General features: G+C 39.4%; 1 protein-coding gene across 4 annotated transcripts in view; it reads left to right on the forward strand.

The window, feature by feature from the left end:
* igsf5a (immunoglobulin superfamily, member 5a) overlaps positions 1-5,393 on the forward strand; it is a 35,574-nt gene extending 30,181 nt beyond the window's left edge. For all 4 annotated transcript variants that reach the window (XM_022193305.2, XM_051937389.1, XM_051937388.1 and 1 more), the window contains 5 exons: positions 1,865-1,984; positions 2,155-2,179; positions 2,283-2,377; positions 3,632-3,672; positions 4,966-5,393. In XM_022193305.2, coding sequence (XP_022048997.2) covers positions 1,865-1,984; positions 2,155-2,179; positions 2,283-2,377; positions 3,632-3,672; positions 4,966-5,073 — 389 coding nt within the window. In that variant the 3' untranslated portion in view covers positions 5,074-5,393. The remainder of the gene's footprint in view (positions 1-1,864; positions 1,985-2,154; positions 2,180-2,282; positions 2,378-3,631; positions 3,673-4,965) is intronic.
* The last annotated feature ends 14,790 nt before the right edge of the window (positions 5,394-20,183 follow it).

A 20,183-nucleotide genomic window follows, 5' to 3' on the forward strand; every position in this document is an offset into this window, starting at 1 on the left:
AAAGTGTTTGGTCAGGTTTCAGCACCAAAAATGCTTTTTTAGGTTTTTGAAATGATCATGGTTTGCGTTGAAACACACCCTGTCACAACACCCACCACAGGCTTTAAAACTTCACTTTTGTAGAGTGACGACTCTCCTGAAGAGATAAGGGCATGCATGTGGGAGTGATACAAGTAAAATGGACTGTTTGATTATTTTTAAGTGATTTGCCAGGCAGAAAAGATTTCAATTTCTGTTCCGCTCCATTGTGAGCCTACAAAATCATGACTACCCTCAATTTTTCAAAATGTATAACTTTGGATATTATGGAATTAACTCTTGGCAGCAAATGTTTTATTAACTCTAATAATACATTTTAAAAACTGGATTTAATTTTCTGCTTGTTTCTATTTGTGTCCTAGTCTGGCTAGTACACTGACCCTTGTCTCTTTTTTGTGAGTAATGTAGACCGTAGGTTTTAAAAAAAAAGGAGGAAGAAGAAATGGAAAAAATGTATCTTATCCCTGTATCTTAGATTTTCTTTTACAATGTCCATCATGACCCTGAGAGTGTTTTCAGACTGCAGTGCTGCTCTGCCTGCTCAAGGATAACTGATTTCTTTAATATCTCTCAACTGCATTATTGTGCATTTCAAAGTTAATGTCCTACGAATGACGGAGAATCCACAAATAGAGCTCTGTACCTGATATTAATGTACGACCCAGGTAACTGGAAAATAATCCAATAAAATCAGTTTTTAATTCAATAAAAAACCCATTCAACATATGATATGCAGCAATTGCATTAACAACAATATCCCGGAGAGTACAGTTTCAGCCAAGATGTGCGCAGAGAGAGCATGGATCACAGGCTGTAACACACAGACATGGAGAGGATACACTTCTAACACAGTGTAAAGGTCCTGTTTCAATCTGCAGCTTGCAGGGAAAAGCAATACGCAAATTTAATCTTTAGACTTGTTAGAGTTTGTCTGGACTCAGTCTGGATGAGAGATTTATGTGTTAATGCTCAGAGGTTACAGCAGGTCAGAGAAGCACCGGATTAACAACACCATTGTTTTCTGTCACGAGAAGCTGCAAAACTCATTCACCATACAAGATACGTGGGACTTAATATTATTTACTCAGGCTCCAGTGATGGTGTAAAGATCATCAGCACAAAAAGCAAAAAATATCTGTAATGTAAAGAAAATATACTCAAGACGAGAAACGCAGTCAGAGAGCTCAGTCATATAATTTCCAACGGATGACATCTTTTAATAAAAAATTACCTTGCGCTAAGTACAGGTGTTTTTTATGCATGTGTACATTTTGTACAGATACCAAATTACGTGACCTAAATATATCACGGGCTGCAAGAATTGATGGGACTCGGAAACACCCCCACAATTTAATCAGTTGTTCCTTGTATCACTTCTGATGGATAATTCCCCATAAGCCCACAGTAGTCGATTTGTAGTAGGATCACAGTGATGTGATCGTCAGTAGGCAGCTGACATAGTGTTCCTTGTTGTCATAGTTACAGTGACATCATACCGCTATTTCAATGATACAGAAATCTTTAACAAATCCATGGATCCAGACTGTAAGCTACATCACTGCCAAAATCGAATCACTTGGTCCTTGTGTCATTTCTGACTTTGGCTGAAAATTTCATCCAAATCTGTTTGTCCGTTTTTGAGTAATGTTGCGCACAGACAGACAGGACAGACAGACATGTGCTGATGGTCACATAACTCCACCATGTTCCTTGGCAGAGTCTACTCATTTAACAGTACTCATTTAACATTTAACTGTTTGACAGTAATAAGCTTTAAAAGCATTGAATCTCGCATTCCTAATTGTGGTCTTTCATCCTGCAACAGTTCCCAAACCCCCTGACTGGACTGTGCTGATAGCTGTGGTCGTGTCCTTTGGAAGTGCTGGTCTTCTGGCTTTTCTCATCATCGGAATCATCTTGTGCTACAAACGCAGGAAAGAACAAAGTAAGAAAGTCATTATATCAGTCAAATGTACACTGTTGTGCATGTCCAGAAATACAGACATCATGTGAAGAGGCACTCCTAACAGACGACAAGAAGCAGAAATGTTTAACTCACTGGTTCTTTGTTACACATAATAAACTGAGTATGTTCTATCTTGCAATCCTTTATAGAACCCAACTACCAAGATGACATGAGGTAAAAAAAAACAAACAAACAAACAAGACAATGACAGATATTTAGTTTATTTATTCATCATGTAGCTATACTCTGTTGTTTCTATGTAATGTTTGTGTTACAGGAGAGTGAGGTCACAGAGCCAGCTGAGTGGCGTCAATGCAGCTTCACGGAAACGGGGAGAAGATAACACAGCATATGTACCAGAGGATCAGACAAGTAAGACTGAACTCAAACATCCACAAGTTGTAGTTAAAATGTTTCTCTGCTACATGTAGTATGTATAAAGCCATAATCTCCCTGTGATGCCCTCTCTTCTGTTCATGGACAGATTAACTTGTCTGAGAGCCACACACCACAAACGCAACTTCACTTAAAAATATTCACCACATGAGAACAGTATTGACTAACATAAGGTCTTACATTCTGACACATGAACCCTCTAATAGAAGGAAATCTGGATTGGGAAATAATACAGGACCCAGCTGCACTTAAGCTGTGGGCTCCAAAATTGACAAGTTATTACAGATTCAAGTGTTATCAGACTGTTAAATGGCTGATTATTGCAGATTATTTCCATACATATGGGCCAGCAGGTACCTCCTAAAGCCTCCAGCTGGTTAGGGTTAGTTAGTGGATGTTCAGTGGATGATTGCCAAGACAGAGCAAGTAAATGCAATAATATTGGTCAGCCCTTGCAGTATCATCAAGTGCATGCAAATTGTTCAAAAATAAAACTGTAGTTATAGTCTAGATGGGACTCGAACTCAAGCATCTTAGATTAAAATTCACCTCCTTCATCCACTGCAGTCCTCAAATGCAGTCCTCTTTGGAAGTGTTAACTTGCGGTACCTCAGTCATTAAATCAGGCATGAACAGCCTGTTGTGCTTACCAGAAAGCAGAGGACCCTATTGGCATGTACACGGCAGTTCAAAAGTTTGGAGTCATCCAGACAATTTCATGTTTTCCATGAAAAGTCACACTTTTATTCATGTGCCAACATAATTGCACAAGAGTTTTCTAATCATCAGTTAGACTTTCAACACCATTAGCTAACACAATGTAGCATTAGAACACAGGAGTGATGGTTGCTGGAAATGCTCCTCTGTACCCCGATGTAGATATTCCATTAAAAATCAGCCGTTTACAGCTAGAATAGTCATTTACCACATTAACAATATCTAGACTGTTTTTCTGATTCATTTAATGTTATCTTCATTGAAATAAACTGCTTTGAGGAAATTTCTAAGTGATCTCAATTTTTTTGAACAGTAGTGTACATGGGGAAGATGATATTGACCATTTAATGGGTTGATAACATCCAGACTGGATGAGAATCAAATGATCAAAGCCCAACTAACACACATGAAATATGGAGTTTGAAACTCTGGAGGTCTGAGGCTGCAGACAAGTTGTCCACTGTGGCCAGTTAGTAATGCTGCCTTCCTCGTGTGTCTCTTCTCTGTACACAGGTGTTGCTCCCAGTGACGTCATTGACAGGGGCTTTTTTCAGGTAAATGGTTACATTTTTCAGGTAGAACCGTGCTCTGGTGTGCATACACCCTTGTAGGCCATGGATTTCCTTCCCAGTGATCCTTCAGGCACATCTGCAATATTAAGTAGAAGTGGATGCAGCTTCCCAACATGCGGTCCAATTTATTCCAATGAAGGTTGTTCTCTGAAGCATATGCTGAGAACATCTGCCATGTTTTAGGGGGCATCCTCAGATTTGTGCATTATGAGGCCTGTAGAACATGTGCATTAGCATCCTTTTCCATTTGAGCTGGTTGAGAGCACACACATCCACATGGTCTTGCAGCTGACCAACAGCTGTGGACCCAGCTTCAGACAACTCTTTGGCCAATAACGAGCCTCAACATGAAGGTTGGGTCACTTTGACAGAGAGTTTGATGTTGACTTTTTGAGGTCCATGGTGAAGTCATTAGTGTGCTCCTGCAAGTGGTCAGAACAGTTGTCCCAGAGGGAGGTCAGAATGTGAAAGGAGCACTGGGAACTGTGCATCGCTGTAGAGGAGGACTACTTCGAAGAGGACAGTGGCCAAACTTAAACAGTTTTTGCTTCCTATAGGCACAGTCTCTGAATGTTTTGATCACACTTTGTATTTTAGTAGTATCCCACTCAAAAGGATGAAAAAAAGTTTTTCTAAAATGTTACCAAAGTGTTAATAAAGCATTTGCAGCAGTTCACCTGTAAATTATGTCAATCATTATTCACTCACAGTCATTTTGCCTCTTTGTGGTACGTCGTAAATAGTCGTCAGTAAAAAAGTTTTGACAGAACTCTTGTATGAAGTACCAACACAATTGGCATTCAGTACATTATGTGTCTTTGCAAGTCAAACATGTTTGCAAGTGTAAATCAAAATGTCATAAACTCACACTTAAGGACGACTGATAGGAGGTGATTTATACAGATTACTTTGCTCTACCAAATGAAATGAAGAAATTACCAATTTATTATCTTTAATTATGAAGATGCTAATCATTCTTCGTGTCATTTATCAGGCTTGCTACATACGGATGACTGATTACCTTGTCGTTCAGCTAATTTAAGCAATGAACGAGGTACCTCATAAACAAATATATTATTCAAGTCTGCAATTGCAGCCCAGTAATTTCAAGCTGATTGCCTTTTCAGTCGAGCAATATAGTTTATGTGTTTTATCGATTTTAAAATAGAAAGGAGAGATAAGCCTGTTAAATACAAGTCCACACTGTTTTACCTGCAAATGTTGGCAAGCAAATTAGAGACCTAATTATTCATGTCAAACTTATTTCGTTTTTAGATGCCAGATATTGTGAACATCACCCACACAGGGACTGGCAGCAGCAGCACCGACAACATTGTCGATGAATCCGGCTTCAAGAAACACAGACATGTCACCATTGTGTGAGCACAGACAGAGGACCAACAAGTCTGCGATGGGAAGAACTTGTACATCACCTGAAACCTTTTCTGCCCTGGTTTCTAAAGTGCAGAGAATGTTGTGAAGAAGGACTGGATCAGCTCAGACTAAAGGCTGATGTACTGTAACGCCGCCTCAGGAGAGTCAGGAGCAGAATTACTGAGATTATTCAGCAGAATCTGAGCTTTCACAATCACAGGAAATGCACTAAAAATAATTGGATCTCTAAACAAGTGTGTGTTTTTGTTTCTGAATTGTGTATATTTTATTGAGACATTATGTAGTTGAAATGAAATATTCAAAAATGATTCCCTTAATCTTCTTTTTTTTTCTTCTACATCTGTACATTCCTTACATTCACTTCTCCTGTCAGCAGTCCTGTTTTCTGACCACTGGTATATTTTTACTACCTGATGAAACAATTACTTAACCAATAGATTATTTTACAATAAGTTACAATAAGGAACATTTTACTTGAAGATTGTTAGTCATATGTAAAAATAAAAAAACTTGTAATAAATTGCATAATATATTATAATACATGTATATACAGTATGTCTACTTACACTTGCTGAAATATTAAAATTTTATCTATTCAGTGTTTAGAATTTGTCAATATATTTAAAACTAATAAAGGTATGAAATTTTGTTATAATCCCTGTTTCAGCATCTGACCTTCTTCCTCCTTTTCCCTCTTTTTCCTTATTTCTCCTGTTGTTCCTGATCTGTTTCTGTTCTGACCTGTCTCTCTCTCTTTTTGGCTCCCTCTGTCTGTCATCTCTCCTTCCTGTCTCTCTCTCCATGTTCACTCCCCCCCTTGCTCTCCCTGCTTCACCTGCCTGCACTCTACTACCTCCTGATTACTGCAATGAGGATCAGCTGCAGTAATCAGCTAATTCAGCTCACCTGCTCACTACCTCACCTCCAGGTGTTTAAGCCTCGGTCATTCACTCACATCTCTCCATGGACTCAGGTACTCTCTTTTGGATCACATTCTCCCTGTCAAGCCCTGTTTACCATCCAACACCTTCAGCTCTATGGTCTCAGCCCTTCTTCCCCCCAGATTCCTGCCTGTTCCTGTCTTTGTTCCTTGTCTACCTTGCCCTGTAGTTTAGCTTCCCGGATTTTGTAAGTACTCTGTTTTGTTGCCTGCTTCAGTTTATCCCTGTTCAGTTTTTGTAGATTAGCTGTGGGTTTTTGTAGATTAGTAATCTGGCTTATTTTAGTATAGATTTGATTTAGTTTTTCCCACCTGTTTGGTTTTTCTTCATCTATATTGGTTAGTTCCTGTTCAGCTTAAATATAAACCCATTTTCCCTTTGACCACCTGTCTGCCACTCTGTGCCTGCACCTGGGTTCTCTGACCCCTCCTGTAATAAATTTGTCATAATTCCATACAAACCTCAGTCTCCACTCAAAAGACTCAAGTGAAATACTTTGTTGAGGAAGGAGCAGACATTTCTTGTTGTGCTGTCATACGTTATAGTCGTGTTTTCTGGGGAAATGGGAATGGTTGGAAACAGAAAATTGAAATCTTAAATTTTCTCGGTCTGCTGCTGTGCTAACATTTTGAACAGAACCTTTATGAGCTTGTTGAGATGAGCTAGCTATTGGAAAATCTTGGTAAATACACTCTGATGACCTGCTCACAGATTCCTTCACACCATTATGAAAAACATATTTCTTTCTTCCACTTTTTTACTGACTCTAATTTTTGAGTGTTTTGGAAATAGAAGTGAGTTTGACAACGCTGAGAGAAAGAGATGGAACTCAGACTCTGTCTGTCCAAACATACAGCTGACCCAGTGGTGGCACTACTGAACCACAATAAAGCTTTTAGATCATGCTGAAGATATTTAAACATTTTTCTGGATGATTTTTTTTTTTTTTAGTCTGACTAGAAGAAAGATAATTGAGATGTAAATAATCAGATTTAGAATAGAAGTTATGACTTGTGCATAAATAAATCATTTGTACAGAATTAGCCTTTAAGAGTTCAATCAACAAATTTAAAATTGATAACTCAAGTTATAAACAAACAAAAAAACATATTTCCAGTGAAAGGTTGGATTTATGATAAACAAACTAAGCTCCATACAGAAGAAGGATTTCTGAGAGATAAATAAGCAGATTTTCTGATTTAATTGGATTTTTGTTAAGCAAAAATTTGTGTTCTTTGTCACCGTTAAAAAATAGGCTCCAAATTACTATTCAAAGGCATAAGAAAAGGGAAGAAAGAAAAAATAATTACATACATAAAAGAATTACTATACCATTAAAATAGACTTTGCACGGAAAGACTAGCATATCAAATTTGCACATAAGTGCACGAGAACACAGATTTAAAGCATTAACAATAAAAAACGAGTGCAGGTCTGAAATAAATAAAACAAGACAAGCACTCAGAGAGCACTACTCCACCAAGGCTGCTCAGCTGTTGTATCATTTCCAATGGATAAGTCCTGATATGTCCACAGCGGTGGGTTTGTAGTACGATCATAATCATGTGATCGTCAACAGACAGCTGTAGTGTTCATGTGTTGTCATAGTTACTTTGAAGCCATGCAGCTATCTCGCAATCTTTAACAAATCTGTGGATCCAGACTGTAGTCCACATCACCGCCAAAATCTAACCAGGTGGTCATTGTGTCATTTCTGACCTTCCCTGAAAATTCCATTGAAATCCATTTGTCCGTTTTTGAGTAATGCTGCAACAGACAGATGGAAGAACAAACGTATGTTAATTGATTGTTGACTTGCCTCATTTGGCTCACAGTGTTACTCTGCATTCCTTGGCAGAAGAGCAGAGTAATAAGATAAATCTCCAAAGACTAATTTGGGTGTTTTTTCTTTTCAGATTTTCTTGCACATATTTAATTATTTCCTGTGAATTACTGGATTATTTTATTCTTCGGGTTTCTAAAGTGTTCCTATTACTGGAAAACAACTGGTCACGTGAATAATTTATGTAAGTTTTGGAGAACTGTATGATGACTTTGTTTCAGTTTAAATGATACAAGCCAAAAAGTTTAAAACTCACTGCTGTAGCATAAACGTATCCAAAGTGGAAGTTGCATTCTACTCAGACTTCTTTAATGGATCTCGGTGTTTCAGATCCAGTCCAACCAGTCAGCAGGTTTGCTGAACCAGCTGAACTCAGATGACCTTAACTTGGCTTGAAAACAAATGCAGCTGGACTTTGCAGGCCAAGATGCACCAGCAGCCAGAAAACTCCCTCTGGGTGAGTTTGAAGATCAGATACAAGCCAGCGATGGCAGCACTCACTGTAGATCAATTAGGTGATAACATGAGTGGACTTTGTGTTCATTATCAGTCCTCGCTAATTAAGGTTTTAATTCAATTTGTGAATTTAATGCGAATGTTTTCAAATAGCCATTGAAAGTCTGAGATGAGATCAGAAGCATCTGATCATTGTGACTTCAGCCTGCACAGGTTCTAGATGCCTTTAAGTTTATGTTTGAGCAGTTTCAGGTTCATGAGTTCTTCGGGGGCTGCTTGCTGGTTACTGGTTAGCGCTTTTGTCTTGCAGCTAGAAGATCATCAGTTTGCGTCCCAGCCTTCCCGGGATCTTTCTGCATAGAGTTTGCATGTTCTCCCTGTGCATGAGTGGGTTTTGTCCGGCTTCCTCCCACAGTCCAAAAACATACTGAGGTTAATTGGTAATTCTAAATTGTCCGTAGGTGTGAATGTGATTATTTGTCTGTATGTGTAGCCCTGTGATAGACTGGTGACCTGTCTAAGGTGTCCCCTGCCTTCATTCTAAGCCATCTGGGGTAGGCTCCAGTCCCCCTCCCCGATCCTAATGTGGATTAAGTGGTGTATAGATAATGGATGGATGAAGTTCTCTAGGTTCCTGCAGTGGTAAAGTTCTGTCACTCCGACAGTCTATCACTGACAGACATGGACAGCTTAGTTCTGTGCTGAATCTTAGAAGCACTGATGTACTCCAAGCTGCAGCAGACCGCAATCCAGAAAACAAGCAAGAAAAAGCAAAATTTGAAAATATAACCCTCATATTTTTCTTTTGCCCCTCCTACTAGATGAATATGGTCATGCCGTCATCTACACACTTTTTGATGTGCTAAAGTAGTCTGCCAAAAATTTACTTGTGGCTTCATACAAGAGTAAAACCCTTCAACCCTTTGCATCACCATGTCCCACTTTGATGCTCTTTATACTGTCCTACCTGCTCTGGATGAGAAGACCTGTGATTGGCCAAAGTCTGCTGTCACAGGTTAGACTTTCTCAACTCCAACAACAAAACTCTGAGGAGGTGCAGATGTCTAGTTTCCTCTCAGACCAGTTGAATTACAAGATACTGAAAATCTATTGTGGGATTTTTGTCTAATGACTCCTTAAACATATTATCCATTACAGCTTAAAACCAGGAATCTTTTATTATTCATAGTTTTATTTTGGCCAGGTGAAAGCAGAGGAACAGGCTGCGAATATGAAATTGACCTAATTTTGCTTCAAAAGCTGAATTATTTATGCAAATATAAAGACACAATTTTTGTCTGTAAGTAGCCCCAGATTTGTGAAACCCACGGTTTGCAAAGCCTAATCAGTTCCTAATTACTATACTTGGAAAAAGAACAAACTATTTTTAATCTCTTTTCTCTCCACCGGAATTTGGAAGCCAGACAATCTAAATATTCAGTTCAGAGAGATTCAGAGTGTGAGTAAAACTAAGTGGAGTGAGGAGGACAAAAACACAATTCTGAACAGTGAGAGACATGATTCTTAGAAGAACATGTCTGGATGTAGAGACTTAACATCACGTAGTGTCCAGTTCTGCAGACATGTCGACTGTAATATCTGTCAGAACAAATAGTGGCAATGACTCACATGCTGAGGATGTCAGTGAGGCTCTGCTGCAGGAACCCTACGACCCTACAGCCGACACTAAATCTGATTACCTGCACTGTTTGTGTCCATATTAGAATCACAAAAGTGCCAGTAATGCGCTCCTCCAATTAGCTTCTTTACATGGAATAAATTGCATAAAAATGAAAGAGGATCTTTAGTCGTTTGTTTTAGCTCTTAACTCTGAAACTGTTGCTTGATGTTTCTTCAGTTGGTTGTTCAGGTTTTCTGAGTAACTGACCTCGTTTTAGGCCTTTTGTGGCATTATTACAGTTTACAGCATTGTAATTTGATGCGATGAGCAGAAAAACTGTGCTCTCATGGTTCCTCCTACATATAGATGATTATTTAAGCAGCAGCTGGCAGTGACAGAAAGAGTTAATGATCAGAACCAATAAAATTAATGAATCAAACTATGGTAATGGCTATTGATAAGACATATATTGTGTGGCTTGTCAAGTCGTGCTGGCTTTCAGGGCCCTTCTCTAAGCAGTTTTACCATTACATAAGGAGAATCTGGCAAATTAATCTCCTAAAGCAGACTTCAATCATCAAATTGGCTGTGTGGGGCGAGATTGGATGGCACGCATGCCTCCTGCTGGCATAATCCACTGCCTGGCAGAACATAATGAGCAGTAAAGTGTTGCATATTGACCAGACAGGATTAAGTTGTGAATTTTGGCTGATATTAATTTTCTGTTCATGTAATATCACCTTCACCTCAGCTAGGTCCCTGTTTTGAGCAAAGAAATACTCATTTTCTTCCTTTATGCATGGTATATAACTTTGTAATTTAGAAATTTTACCAAAGTTTAAATAACATTTGGAACAAAAAAAGCACAGTGCGCAGTACTTCACCAAGGCTGTTCATTCCCCCATATGGCATTGTCAGAAATTTCATTATTATTATTATTATTATTATTTTTTAGAAATGCAGCATTGTTCATTACTTTGATCAGAAATCATGGCAATGTAGAATGTGGCCATTTGATATAGATGTACCCACAAAAAAAACCGACCTTGTGCTGAGCACAGATGTGTTATGCATGTGTACGTTATGTGTGGATACCGAATCCCGTGACCTAAATATGTAGCTGGTGGTGGGAATTGATGGGACTTGGAAACACCCTCACAATTTAATCAGTTGGTCCTTGTATGTATTTCTGAAGGATAAGTCCACAGTGGTCTATTTGTAGTAGAATCACAACCATGTGACAACCAGCCGGCAGCTGATGTAGTGTTCATTTGTTGTCATAGTTACAGTGACGGCATGCAACTATTTTGCGATGATACAGAAATCTTTAACAAATCTGTGGATCCAGACTATAAGCCACGTCACTGCCAAAATCTCATCAATTGGGCCTTATGCCATTTCTGACCTTCCCTTAAAATTTCCTCCACATCTGTTAGTCTGTTTTTGAGTAATGGTGCTAACAGACAAACCAATGCTGATCGTCACATAACTGTGCCGCACTCCTTGGTGGGGTAATAAATGCAATAAAGTTTAAAATATCTTTTACTTTGGATGTTATGTGACAATATTTCTGACTTAAACTACATGAGGCTGCTGTGATTTGTTAGAAATGCACAACAATAATCAATGTTGGTCAGTTAGGGAGAATCAATTGCATCCCATCCCTCTGCGAGATTCATATAATCTTTTTCAGGTGGAATCTACTGCATCACACTGTGAGGTTATGCTGATTTGTCTTATTTGCAATGTGAATGTAGCTGATTTTAGATCTTACATCAAACGGTATGATGCACTGATCAAAACTGTCACAAAGAAGTTCCACTTTGGTAGAAAGTTGCTTCTTCACTAGAGCGGACCTAAAAATAGCAGGTCCGGAGGTAGCAGCTATTTTGCTATAAATGCCTCAGCAGAACTGCACGAGCCAGAATGAAGCTGGGTGAGTGTCAGGCTGACTGAGGGAGGGTGGACTCGCTCAGCATCTAATAATGGATAACCCTGCAACTTAGCTTGCAAAGAGAGAACGTGCGAGTGCCTACTTTGTCAGATTGTCAATACGTCTTCAGTACACGGAGGCAGAGTGGGTTTGGAGTTTAGATGGAGTTTGCAGATTTGGTCTCTGCAGAAGCCAATATGTTCACCAACTGCTCAGCACTGGGTACATTCCCGTTCACTAACTGTAGGCCATCTGGATGAATGTATGCATACATTCATAGGAAAATCTAGTGCTTTCTGAGCTTCTTAAAGAGCTTTAATTGAAAATATATCTGTCAATCAATGCTGTTCAAGTGACGTTTTTCATATAAGATGTATATGTCTTGCCCTACGTGAGACCTGTCATTCAGTGTTCTTTTGCTGTATTTTTTTTATTGATTAAACTAATAATAATGATCTAGTACCTGTTTTAGCAGGAAAAATACTGAGACATTTTTTAAAAAGAACTGCATTCTAGGTGTTCATTGGTTTCCTGGTACTGCTCATGCTGGATCATAGTAAAAGGATTAACCAGACGCTTAATGAAACGGAGCCATCCTTAAATAAGTTAGTTTCACCTGTGCTTTCCCTCCTATGAAAGGTTAAAATGTCTGCTGTGAAAAGGTCTCTGGAGGTCTTCAAACTCTCCTCAGCTACTGTTTGGTGCTGCATATTTTGGTGCTGTAATTGCACTAACATCTCAGAATTAATGTGATCATAAATCTTGAGTTGCTATAATGAGGAGCCGCTTATTTAAGAAGACAACAGCGAGCCTACAGGCCAAACCCTGACTCATTACAGCGGAGCCTGGTCATGCAGTCACCCACTCGCTCTCATCATTATTTTGTATTTTTATCTATCCCGGGTCTTTTAATGACTGCCTCGATCAATGTGCTGTGAATGAAAATGTGTCCAAGCACTTTAAAGGAATCCTGTGATTACCTTTGATTCTTGCCAGCAGCAGTAATAATCCAGTGACTTCACAGACCTATATGTGTGTTTACTATAACTGTGTTCACGATGCAGCAAAAACTGCCCCACCTGCAGTTTTTTCAGTTATAGAAAAGCAGCATTTCAGCCTCATTCTGCTGTTTTCATGTTTTCTGATTAGGCTGTGTGTATTTTCTTCATTACAAAGGGACATTTTCACAGAAACAACAGCTTAATCACAGTCGGTTATACAATGTCTCTGGGGATCAATGTTCTTGCCTGATGTGACTGGCTATTATCAGTCCATCTACATGAAAAATGCATAAATAGACCTGAAGTGAGACTCATTGCTAAAAAAATGCAGCATTATTATTATTCATTGGGCTGAAGGTAATATACACAGTTTAGCCACCACAGGAAAACCTCTGACAGGTGAAGTGAACAATATCGATCATCTATTTGCAAAGCTGTGTTTCACAGGGAAAGTTTGCAGACATGCATGATAAATATCAATTCAACATAAAGTCTCCTCCTGCTCGTGTTTTTGTTCTTCACTAACTCTTGATAAAAACATCAACACACAGCCCTGTGCTGACTGCTGGAGACATTAAATACAGTCGGAACTCAGCAGATCCATGAGAACACTTTTCATCCACCTGAACCCTTTTTTGGAGGATAGTACACTTCATGTATTTGATTGGCTGGACTCCTTCAAATAAATATGTGGGCTGTCCAGAGTCCCCTCTCGGGACTCAGCTAAATGGTCCTTTGACCTGAGTTGAGAGCCACATAGACCCTTTGCCAGTGTAATGTACCTGACACCCCAGTGTCTGTCAGTGTGGGATCGTAGTGCTCCCACTACAATCCTGCCTCTGTCACAACAGTAGACTCCATCTGTGGGTCTAAGATTAAGTTGACTTGTGTAGAACAAAAAATTATTTAGTAAATTGGATATTTTCTGCAGAATTTTTATGTATGAGAATAGAAACATTAGTATGAATAAACTGCTGAGTATAAAATGTGCAACACAAGAAAAGCACTGAGTGCAGTACTCCGACAAGGCTGCTCATTTGTGTTATTTCCGACAGATGAAATCTTGACATAAGTCATGGCAGAAATCACCTCACCATAGAATGTGGCCATTTAATGTAGATGTACCCACAAACAAAATGACCTTGCGCTGAGCACAGGTGTGTGTTATGCATGTGTATGTAATGTAGGAATACCAAAACACGTGAAGTAAATAAGTAGCGGGCAGTGGAAACTGATGGGAAACACCCCTACTATTTAATCAGTTGTTCCTTCTGTAATTTCTGACAGATAAATCCTGATTAGTCCACAACGGTCGATTTGCAGTAGGATCACAATTATGTGATGATCAGCAGGCAGCTGATGTAGTGTTCACTTGTTGTCATAGTTACCGTGATGCTCTGCCGCTACGTCTCAATGAACTATTTAACAAATCTGTAGATCCAGACTATAAACCACATCACTGCCAAAATCTAATCAGTTGGTCCTTGTGTCATTTCTGACCTTCCCTGAAAATCTTCATCCAAATCCCTCAGTCCATTTTTGAGTAATGTTGCTGACGGACAGATGGACAAACCAACGCCAATCTTCACATAACTGTGCTGCATTCCTTGGTGGACTAATAATAAACACTTACAGTACATTCAGCTAACCTATGTAAACTTATGCCAGTATGGGAGCAGATGCATGTCTTGCAAAGGTAAAATAAAAGCTTTACAACTGTGTGATTAGCTCTGACTACATGATGTAAACGTTAACGCTCTATTGTCTGTTATGACAAACTTAAGCAGAGCACCTGCAAATTATGAATGACAATATGATTATTAATTTTATCAAACCCATTCAAAGTGACTCCCCCAGATTTTCCTTTGTATGCTTTAGAATAAAAACTATTTATACAGTGGCTTACCTAAATACATGATGGTTATTGTTTAATGAGAGATGTGCATCCTTATTGTCCAGTATGCCTATCTTATCGACATTTTAAAGTCAGCACTTTAGTCAGTATTCTACCATTGTTTTGAGTCTTGCATTAGTCCATAGTTCTGGACTGGTCACTGCAAAAGTTGATGCTGGAAAGCACAGGTTTCATTTTGTTCATGTGATGTTTACATGTCATATGGATATCATTATGTTGCAGTTTTTAAACGCCATTGCCTTTTGACATAAATATAGTAAATAATTGTAGTCTCACTTCTCTTGGACACAAATTCCCAGAAGTGGCTGCAAAAGCAAGTCAGACAAATGAAGAGCTGCACCACGCAACTGGTTAGAGAGACAGACCAACTAGAGAGAGGCTCTGCAGCACATCTATTCAGTGGTGCTGTTATGTGCTGACATCAAACTTGGGGAAGAGAGAACACAAGTTTATCTGATTGCGGTTTCTGCAAATCACTCTTGTGGCATTTTCTTTCTCTCACTTGAGAACACTGACACACGTTAACAAAAGGGGGAGGTGGGGTCCTACACAACTTGCCCATAGAGCGTATACTACCTCATTCTGGGGGCTACCATTTTCATACAGGTCTGAAGATGGTCTGAACACAGTGTTAGATGCTAAATGCACCACTCCATTCTCCTGCCAGTCTGTAATTACTCCACCAAGGAATGCAGTGGAGTTATGTGACGATCGGCGTACGTTTGTCTGTCTATGTGCAACATTACTCAAAAACAGATGAACAGATTTGGATGAAATTTTCAGGGAAGGTCAGAAATGACACAAGGACCAACTGATGAGATTTTGACAGTAATGTGGCTTAGTCTGGATTCACAGATTTGTTAAATATGTCTGTATCACTGCAAACCAGGGGCACGGTAGCTATGACAACAAGTGAACACTACGTCCGCTGCCTGCTGATGATCACATGATTGTGATCCTACTACAAATTGACCACTGCGGACTTAGCAGGACTTTTCCGTCGGAAATGATACCAGGAACAACTGATTAAATTGTGAAGTTGTTTCTGAGTCTCTTCAACTTCTGCTGCCTGCTACATATTTAGATCACACAATTTGGTATCTGTATGTAACATACACATGCATAACACACGCCTGTGCTCGGCACAATGTCATTTTGTATGTTGGTATATCTATATTAAATTGCCACAACCAATAGTGTCGGGATTTCTGATCAACAACTAATAAACAAATGCATTTCCAAAAAAAAAATGCTGCATTTCTGACAATGCCATTTGAGGAATGAACAGCCTTGGCAGAGTACTGTGCTCTCTGAGTGCTTTTCTTGTTTTCACATTTGTTCCAGGCTGATCAGGGCTTTTAGTGACTTTTTGCTGGTGGAAGTCACTGAAGAGCATTAAGAGAGCACAGAGTGAACAAAACAGTCATAATAGAGATAAAACTCACATTTCAGAGTCCTGTGATCCAATATTATTGTAGGGATATCTACTTGGCACTTTAAACATCCATGTGACAAAGTGGATCATAAAGTTTGAAAGTTGTTGGTTCAATATTTAAAGCAATCCCTGTGTGGCATTTAGACATTTGCATGTGCCTGCTTAAAGTGTCTGTGGTCATGTGCTCTGTCGAATAATGAACTTCTGTTAATATAAGTTTTTCACAGGCAATGTGCTCAAAGATTGGCTCTAAAATACTGGAGCACAATTATAGATTGCTGTTTAGCTGTGAAAGTTAAGTTTACAGGAAGCTATAAATCCATTCTCTGCATTTCCCCCTCACACTGCTGTGCTGCAGCTTCCACCACAAACTCACACAAAAAATGTGGTGTTAATTAAACACAAAGTTCACACTGGATAAGGATTTATGCTCTTGATGGACACAATGAATAACAGAATAATCTGAAGGTTTGTCTGTAATGACAAGAATTGTGAAAAACTGAGAAAAGGGTGTAGTTTATGCCTGTGAATACACTTTCCCTGCACATTGCTCAAGATTTAGGCTTTGATTTGATGAGATTCAATGTCTGTAGGCAGGCAAACTAAATCAATACTCTGAGTGGCAGGGGATCAATTAGTGCTCAGGCATGGATCCTGAGGGACACTGAGTTTGGTGGATCTCTAAGGAGGTGAGCACTCTGATTAAAACATGACTGAATTAGAGTTAACCAAACTCAGGCTGATTAATGACTCTCCACAAACACGCACATGCATGCAGAGATACAGATACCCAAAGCTGAATCACTCGGAGCATTTAAAGATCTGTTTTCCACCATTATGTAACATCTCTTCTCAAATGACCAACCATCAGATGAAATAAAGCATAAATGTATTGGGAATGTGCTTCTGGTTTTAGACAATAAAAACAACAACTTTTGTTTTCCTTGATGTAACCAAAACCAACAAGAACATTGCTTCTATAGTAGCTCCAGCCTGATTTTGCTTATTATCCATGTTATAGAGCCCCACTGTGGTCTCAAGTTCTTAAAAATACAGCCATACTGTCACACATGCTGGATAACATACTCTCTCATTATGATAAATATGGAATATTCTCAAACAGCTCAGTGTTTTTATCCCCCACAGAGTTGAGTTTCCCCTGGAGAGGTCTTCGAAAAGGATTTGCTGATAATAACAAGAATGACAATATGGTACCAGGAACACGGTTTAAAAGACACTGAAGCATGGTCGTCTGAGCCATCACTACTTACTGCAGAATCGAACCCGTGACACGGTAAGAAAACTAATCTCTTCAAATATATCCAGAATAAGTGCACATTTAATACATTAAATCCTTGAATGCATAACTCTTCCTCCCCTTTAAGTCAGTAGTTAGCAAAACTACACGACAAATTGGCGTTTTCACATGACTTGTGTGTTTTTTACAAAATGCATAACACACTTATGAACATGAAAACATCCAATCAACACATTTTTTTAAACTGTAAATAAAATGAGATGCCAAATGTTTTCAGCCACCTAAAGTTATTCCCTACTACAAGCTAATGGACAAAATACAATACAAGTTTAGGAATACTGTCCTTCAAAAACCTCAATTTCAGCAAAGGAGTTTTCTTTTTATAATCTTGTGTTAACAAATGTGTCAGACAGAACACATCTCCATTCCAGTGGGCCTGAGGTGGGGACCACTTTAACATTTGCTCAAAGCATCTTCTCGTTCTTTAGTGGAATAAAAGTAAGCTACACGTGTGTTTTTGAAAAGGTAAACTTTACTATTTATCTAAGTGTGTGTGTGTAAAGTCTAAACAGATTTTCATCAAGACTATCAAAATAAAATTAAAAAAATATATAATTTAGCAGTGCTTGGAAGAGTACATCTGGCTCACCCTTGGAGGCACTTAATAGCCAGTTAAAGCCTGTAGCAGCCCTGTGCATCTTTAGGAGAGGTGATCAGAAAAGTACGTCCCTATAAAAATCAATAACTTGTTTTTCCTGAATATTCTCCCCCAGACATCTCAAGATGTTGCAGTAGAACTCCGCTTTGACAGTGCACAACCACAAGACTGTTAAAGAAAACAAAGAAAATTCTCCTGGTACTCCTGACTTGATACACTTTGCTCAGTTTTGGAAACTGTGGGCTCTCCTACTCCACAGACTGTTGTTTGGTCTCTGGTCAGAGCCTCAGACCCACCTGTCATCTTCAGTGATGATCCTCCACATGAAGTTTGGATCATCCATCTGCTGACTGAAACAGAATATGATGTTTCCTTGTCTGCTCCAGTTTGAGATTCACAGGGACATCAGAAATGTGAACCTATTTGTAACAAAAACCTGTGTAACACAGGTACAGTTACCAGTGTGATTATGTTAGTGTGGTGTGATGGTCTCCTGACTTGTTACTGTTACTGCATGTTGCACGAGTGTGACCATGACAAGCTCTGTGATGCATCTTGTGCGTGTGCACCATGAACAGTCTTTCAACTTTTTGATCACCCTACGTTCATTGCTTTATCCCAATTTTCAATAGTGTTTTATCTCTATCGAGTTAAATACCTTACAGTATCATAGAGAGAGACTAAACAATTACTATTACCAAACGATTAGGGAGGAAGGAGTCCTCTTTAGGGGGGGCTGCACAGTGACATAGTGGTTAGCACTTTTGCCTTGCAGCTACAAGATCCCTGGTTCAAATCCTGGTCTGGGCCTGGAATCTTTCTGCATGGAGTTTGCATGTTCTCCCTGTGCATGCGTGGGTTTTCTCCGGGTATTCCGGCTTCCTCCCACAGTCCAAAAACATGCTGAGGTTAATTGATTTACATATACAGACAAACAATCACACTCACATTCACACCTATGGACAATTTAGAGTTATAAATTAAGCTCAGCATGTTGTTGGACTTTAGGAGAAATCTGGAGAACCCAGAGAAAACCCACGCATGCACAGGGAGAACATGCAGAAAGATCCTGAGAAGGCAGAGTCGTGAACCAGGGATCTTCTCGCTGCAAGGCAAAGGTTGTAACCAACAAGCCACTGTGCAGCACACCTAGTTTACTTGATGTCTTTAAATTCTGTTGCTCTCTTTAAACAGGTTCTTTAAATTAATAATTATAAGGAGACATGGCTGGTGAGAGAAGTGTCATCACATATTCTAAAATGGTCTGAAGTCTGGACTACTACTTAATACTCTGATGCTTTCCGTGTGCCGCTTTACAATTGGTGTCATGTCTAAACTGGGCGACATATCTCCTTCAGCACTGCAGCTCTCTGCAGCAGGCTCCCTCTGTAATATGTTGTATTAATGTCCCCTCTACCCCCATAAGCCTTCCAGCTCCTGCTGTTGCTGCCCCCCACAGCATCAGTCTGCTATCGTCAGGCTCCATCATCACTCCCAGAACACTGCTGGGTAAAAATCCTTCCTGCTGGGTTGTGTGTGTGTGTGTGTGTGTGCAGCTTACAGTGAACAAAAGCACACATTTGCTCTCATCATACCATACAGACATCCTCCATTTTGTGTCAGAAGCTCCCACCTGCCTTCTGACAAACACCTTCACAGATGTCAGGTGAGGTAATAGCAACACGTACAGCAATGTTGCTAAATACAGCAGCTCCCATCTGTTGTCTTATCAGCCGGGAAACTCCACAGCTTCTTCACAGATCACACACTTCCTTTCAGCCTTCTGTCTCAGACTGTTGACAGCAAGATTGCATTTTTATGATTGACTTCACTGTCACTGGATATTCAGGGACTTAGTTTGTTTATGCTCAGTTGTGAAATACTGCACTTGTAATTTTCAGAACTTAAGATGTTTCCATGTTCTACCTTATACTGTACCTTTACTTCATTACATCTCAGACAAAAATGTTATCCATGCTGGTTTTCTACTCATTTTGCTGCAGTCACTTTGAAATTGAAAAGCTCTGAACTCCAGGC

This window comes from Acanthochromis polyacanthus, chromosome 17 (assembly GCF_021347895.1).
Source record: "Acanthochromis polyacanthus isolate Apoly-LR-REF ecotype Palm Island chromosome 17, KAUST_Apoly_ChrSc, whole genome shotgun sequence".
NCBI classification, from domain to species: Eukaryota; Metazoa; Chordata; class Actinopteri; family Pomacentridae; genus Acanthochromis; species Acanthochromis polyacanthus.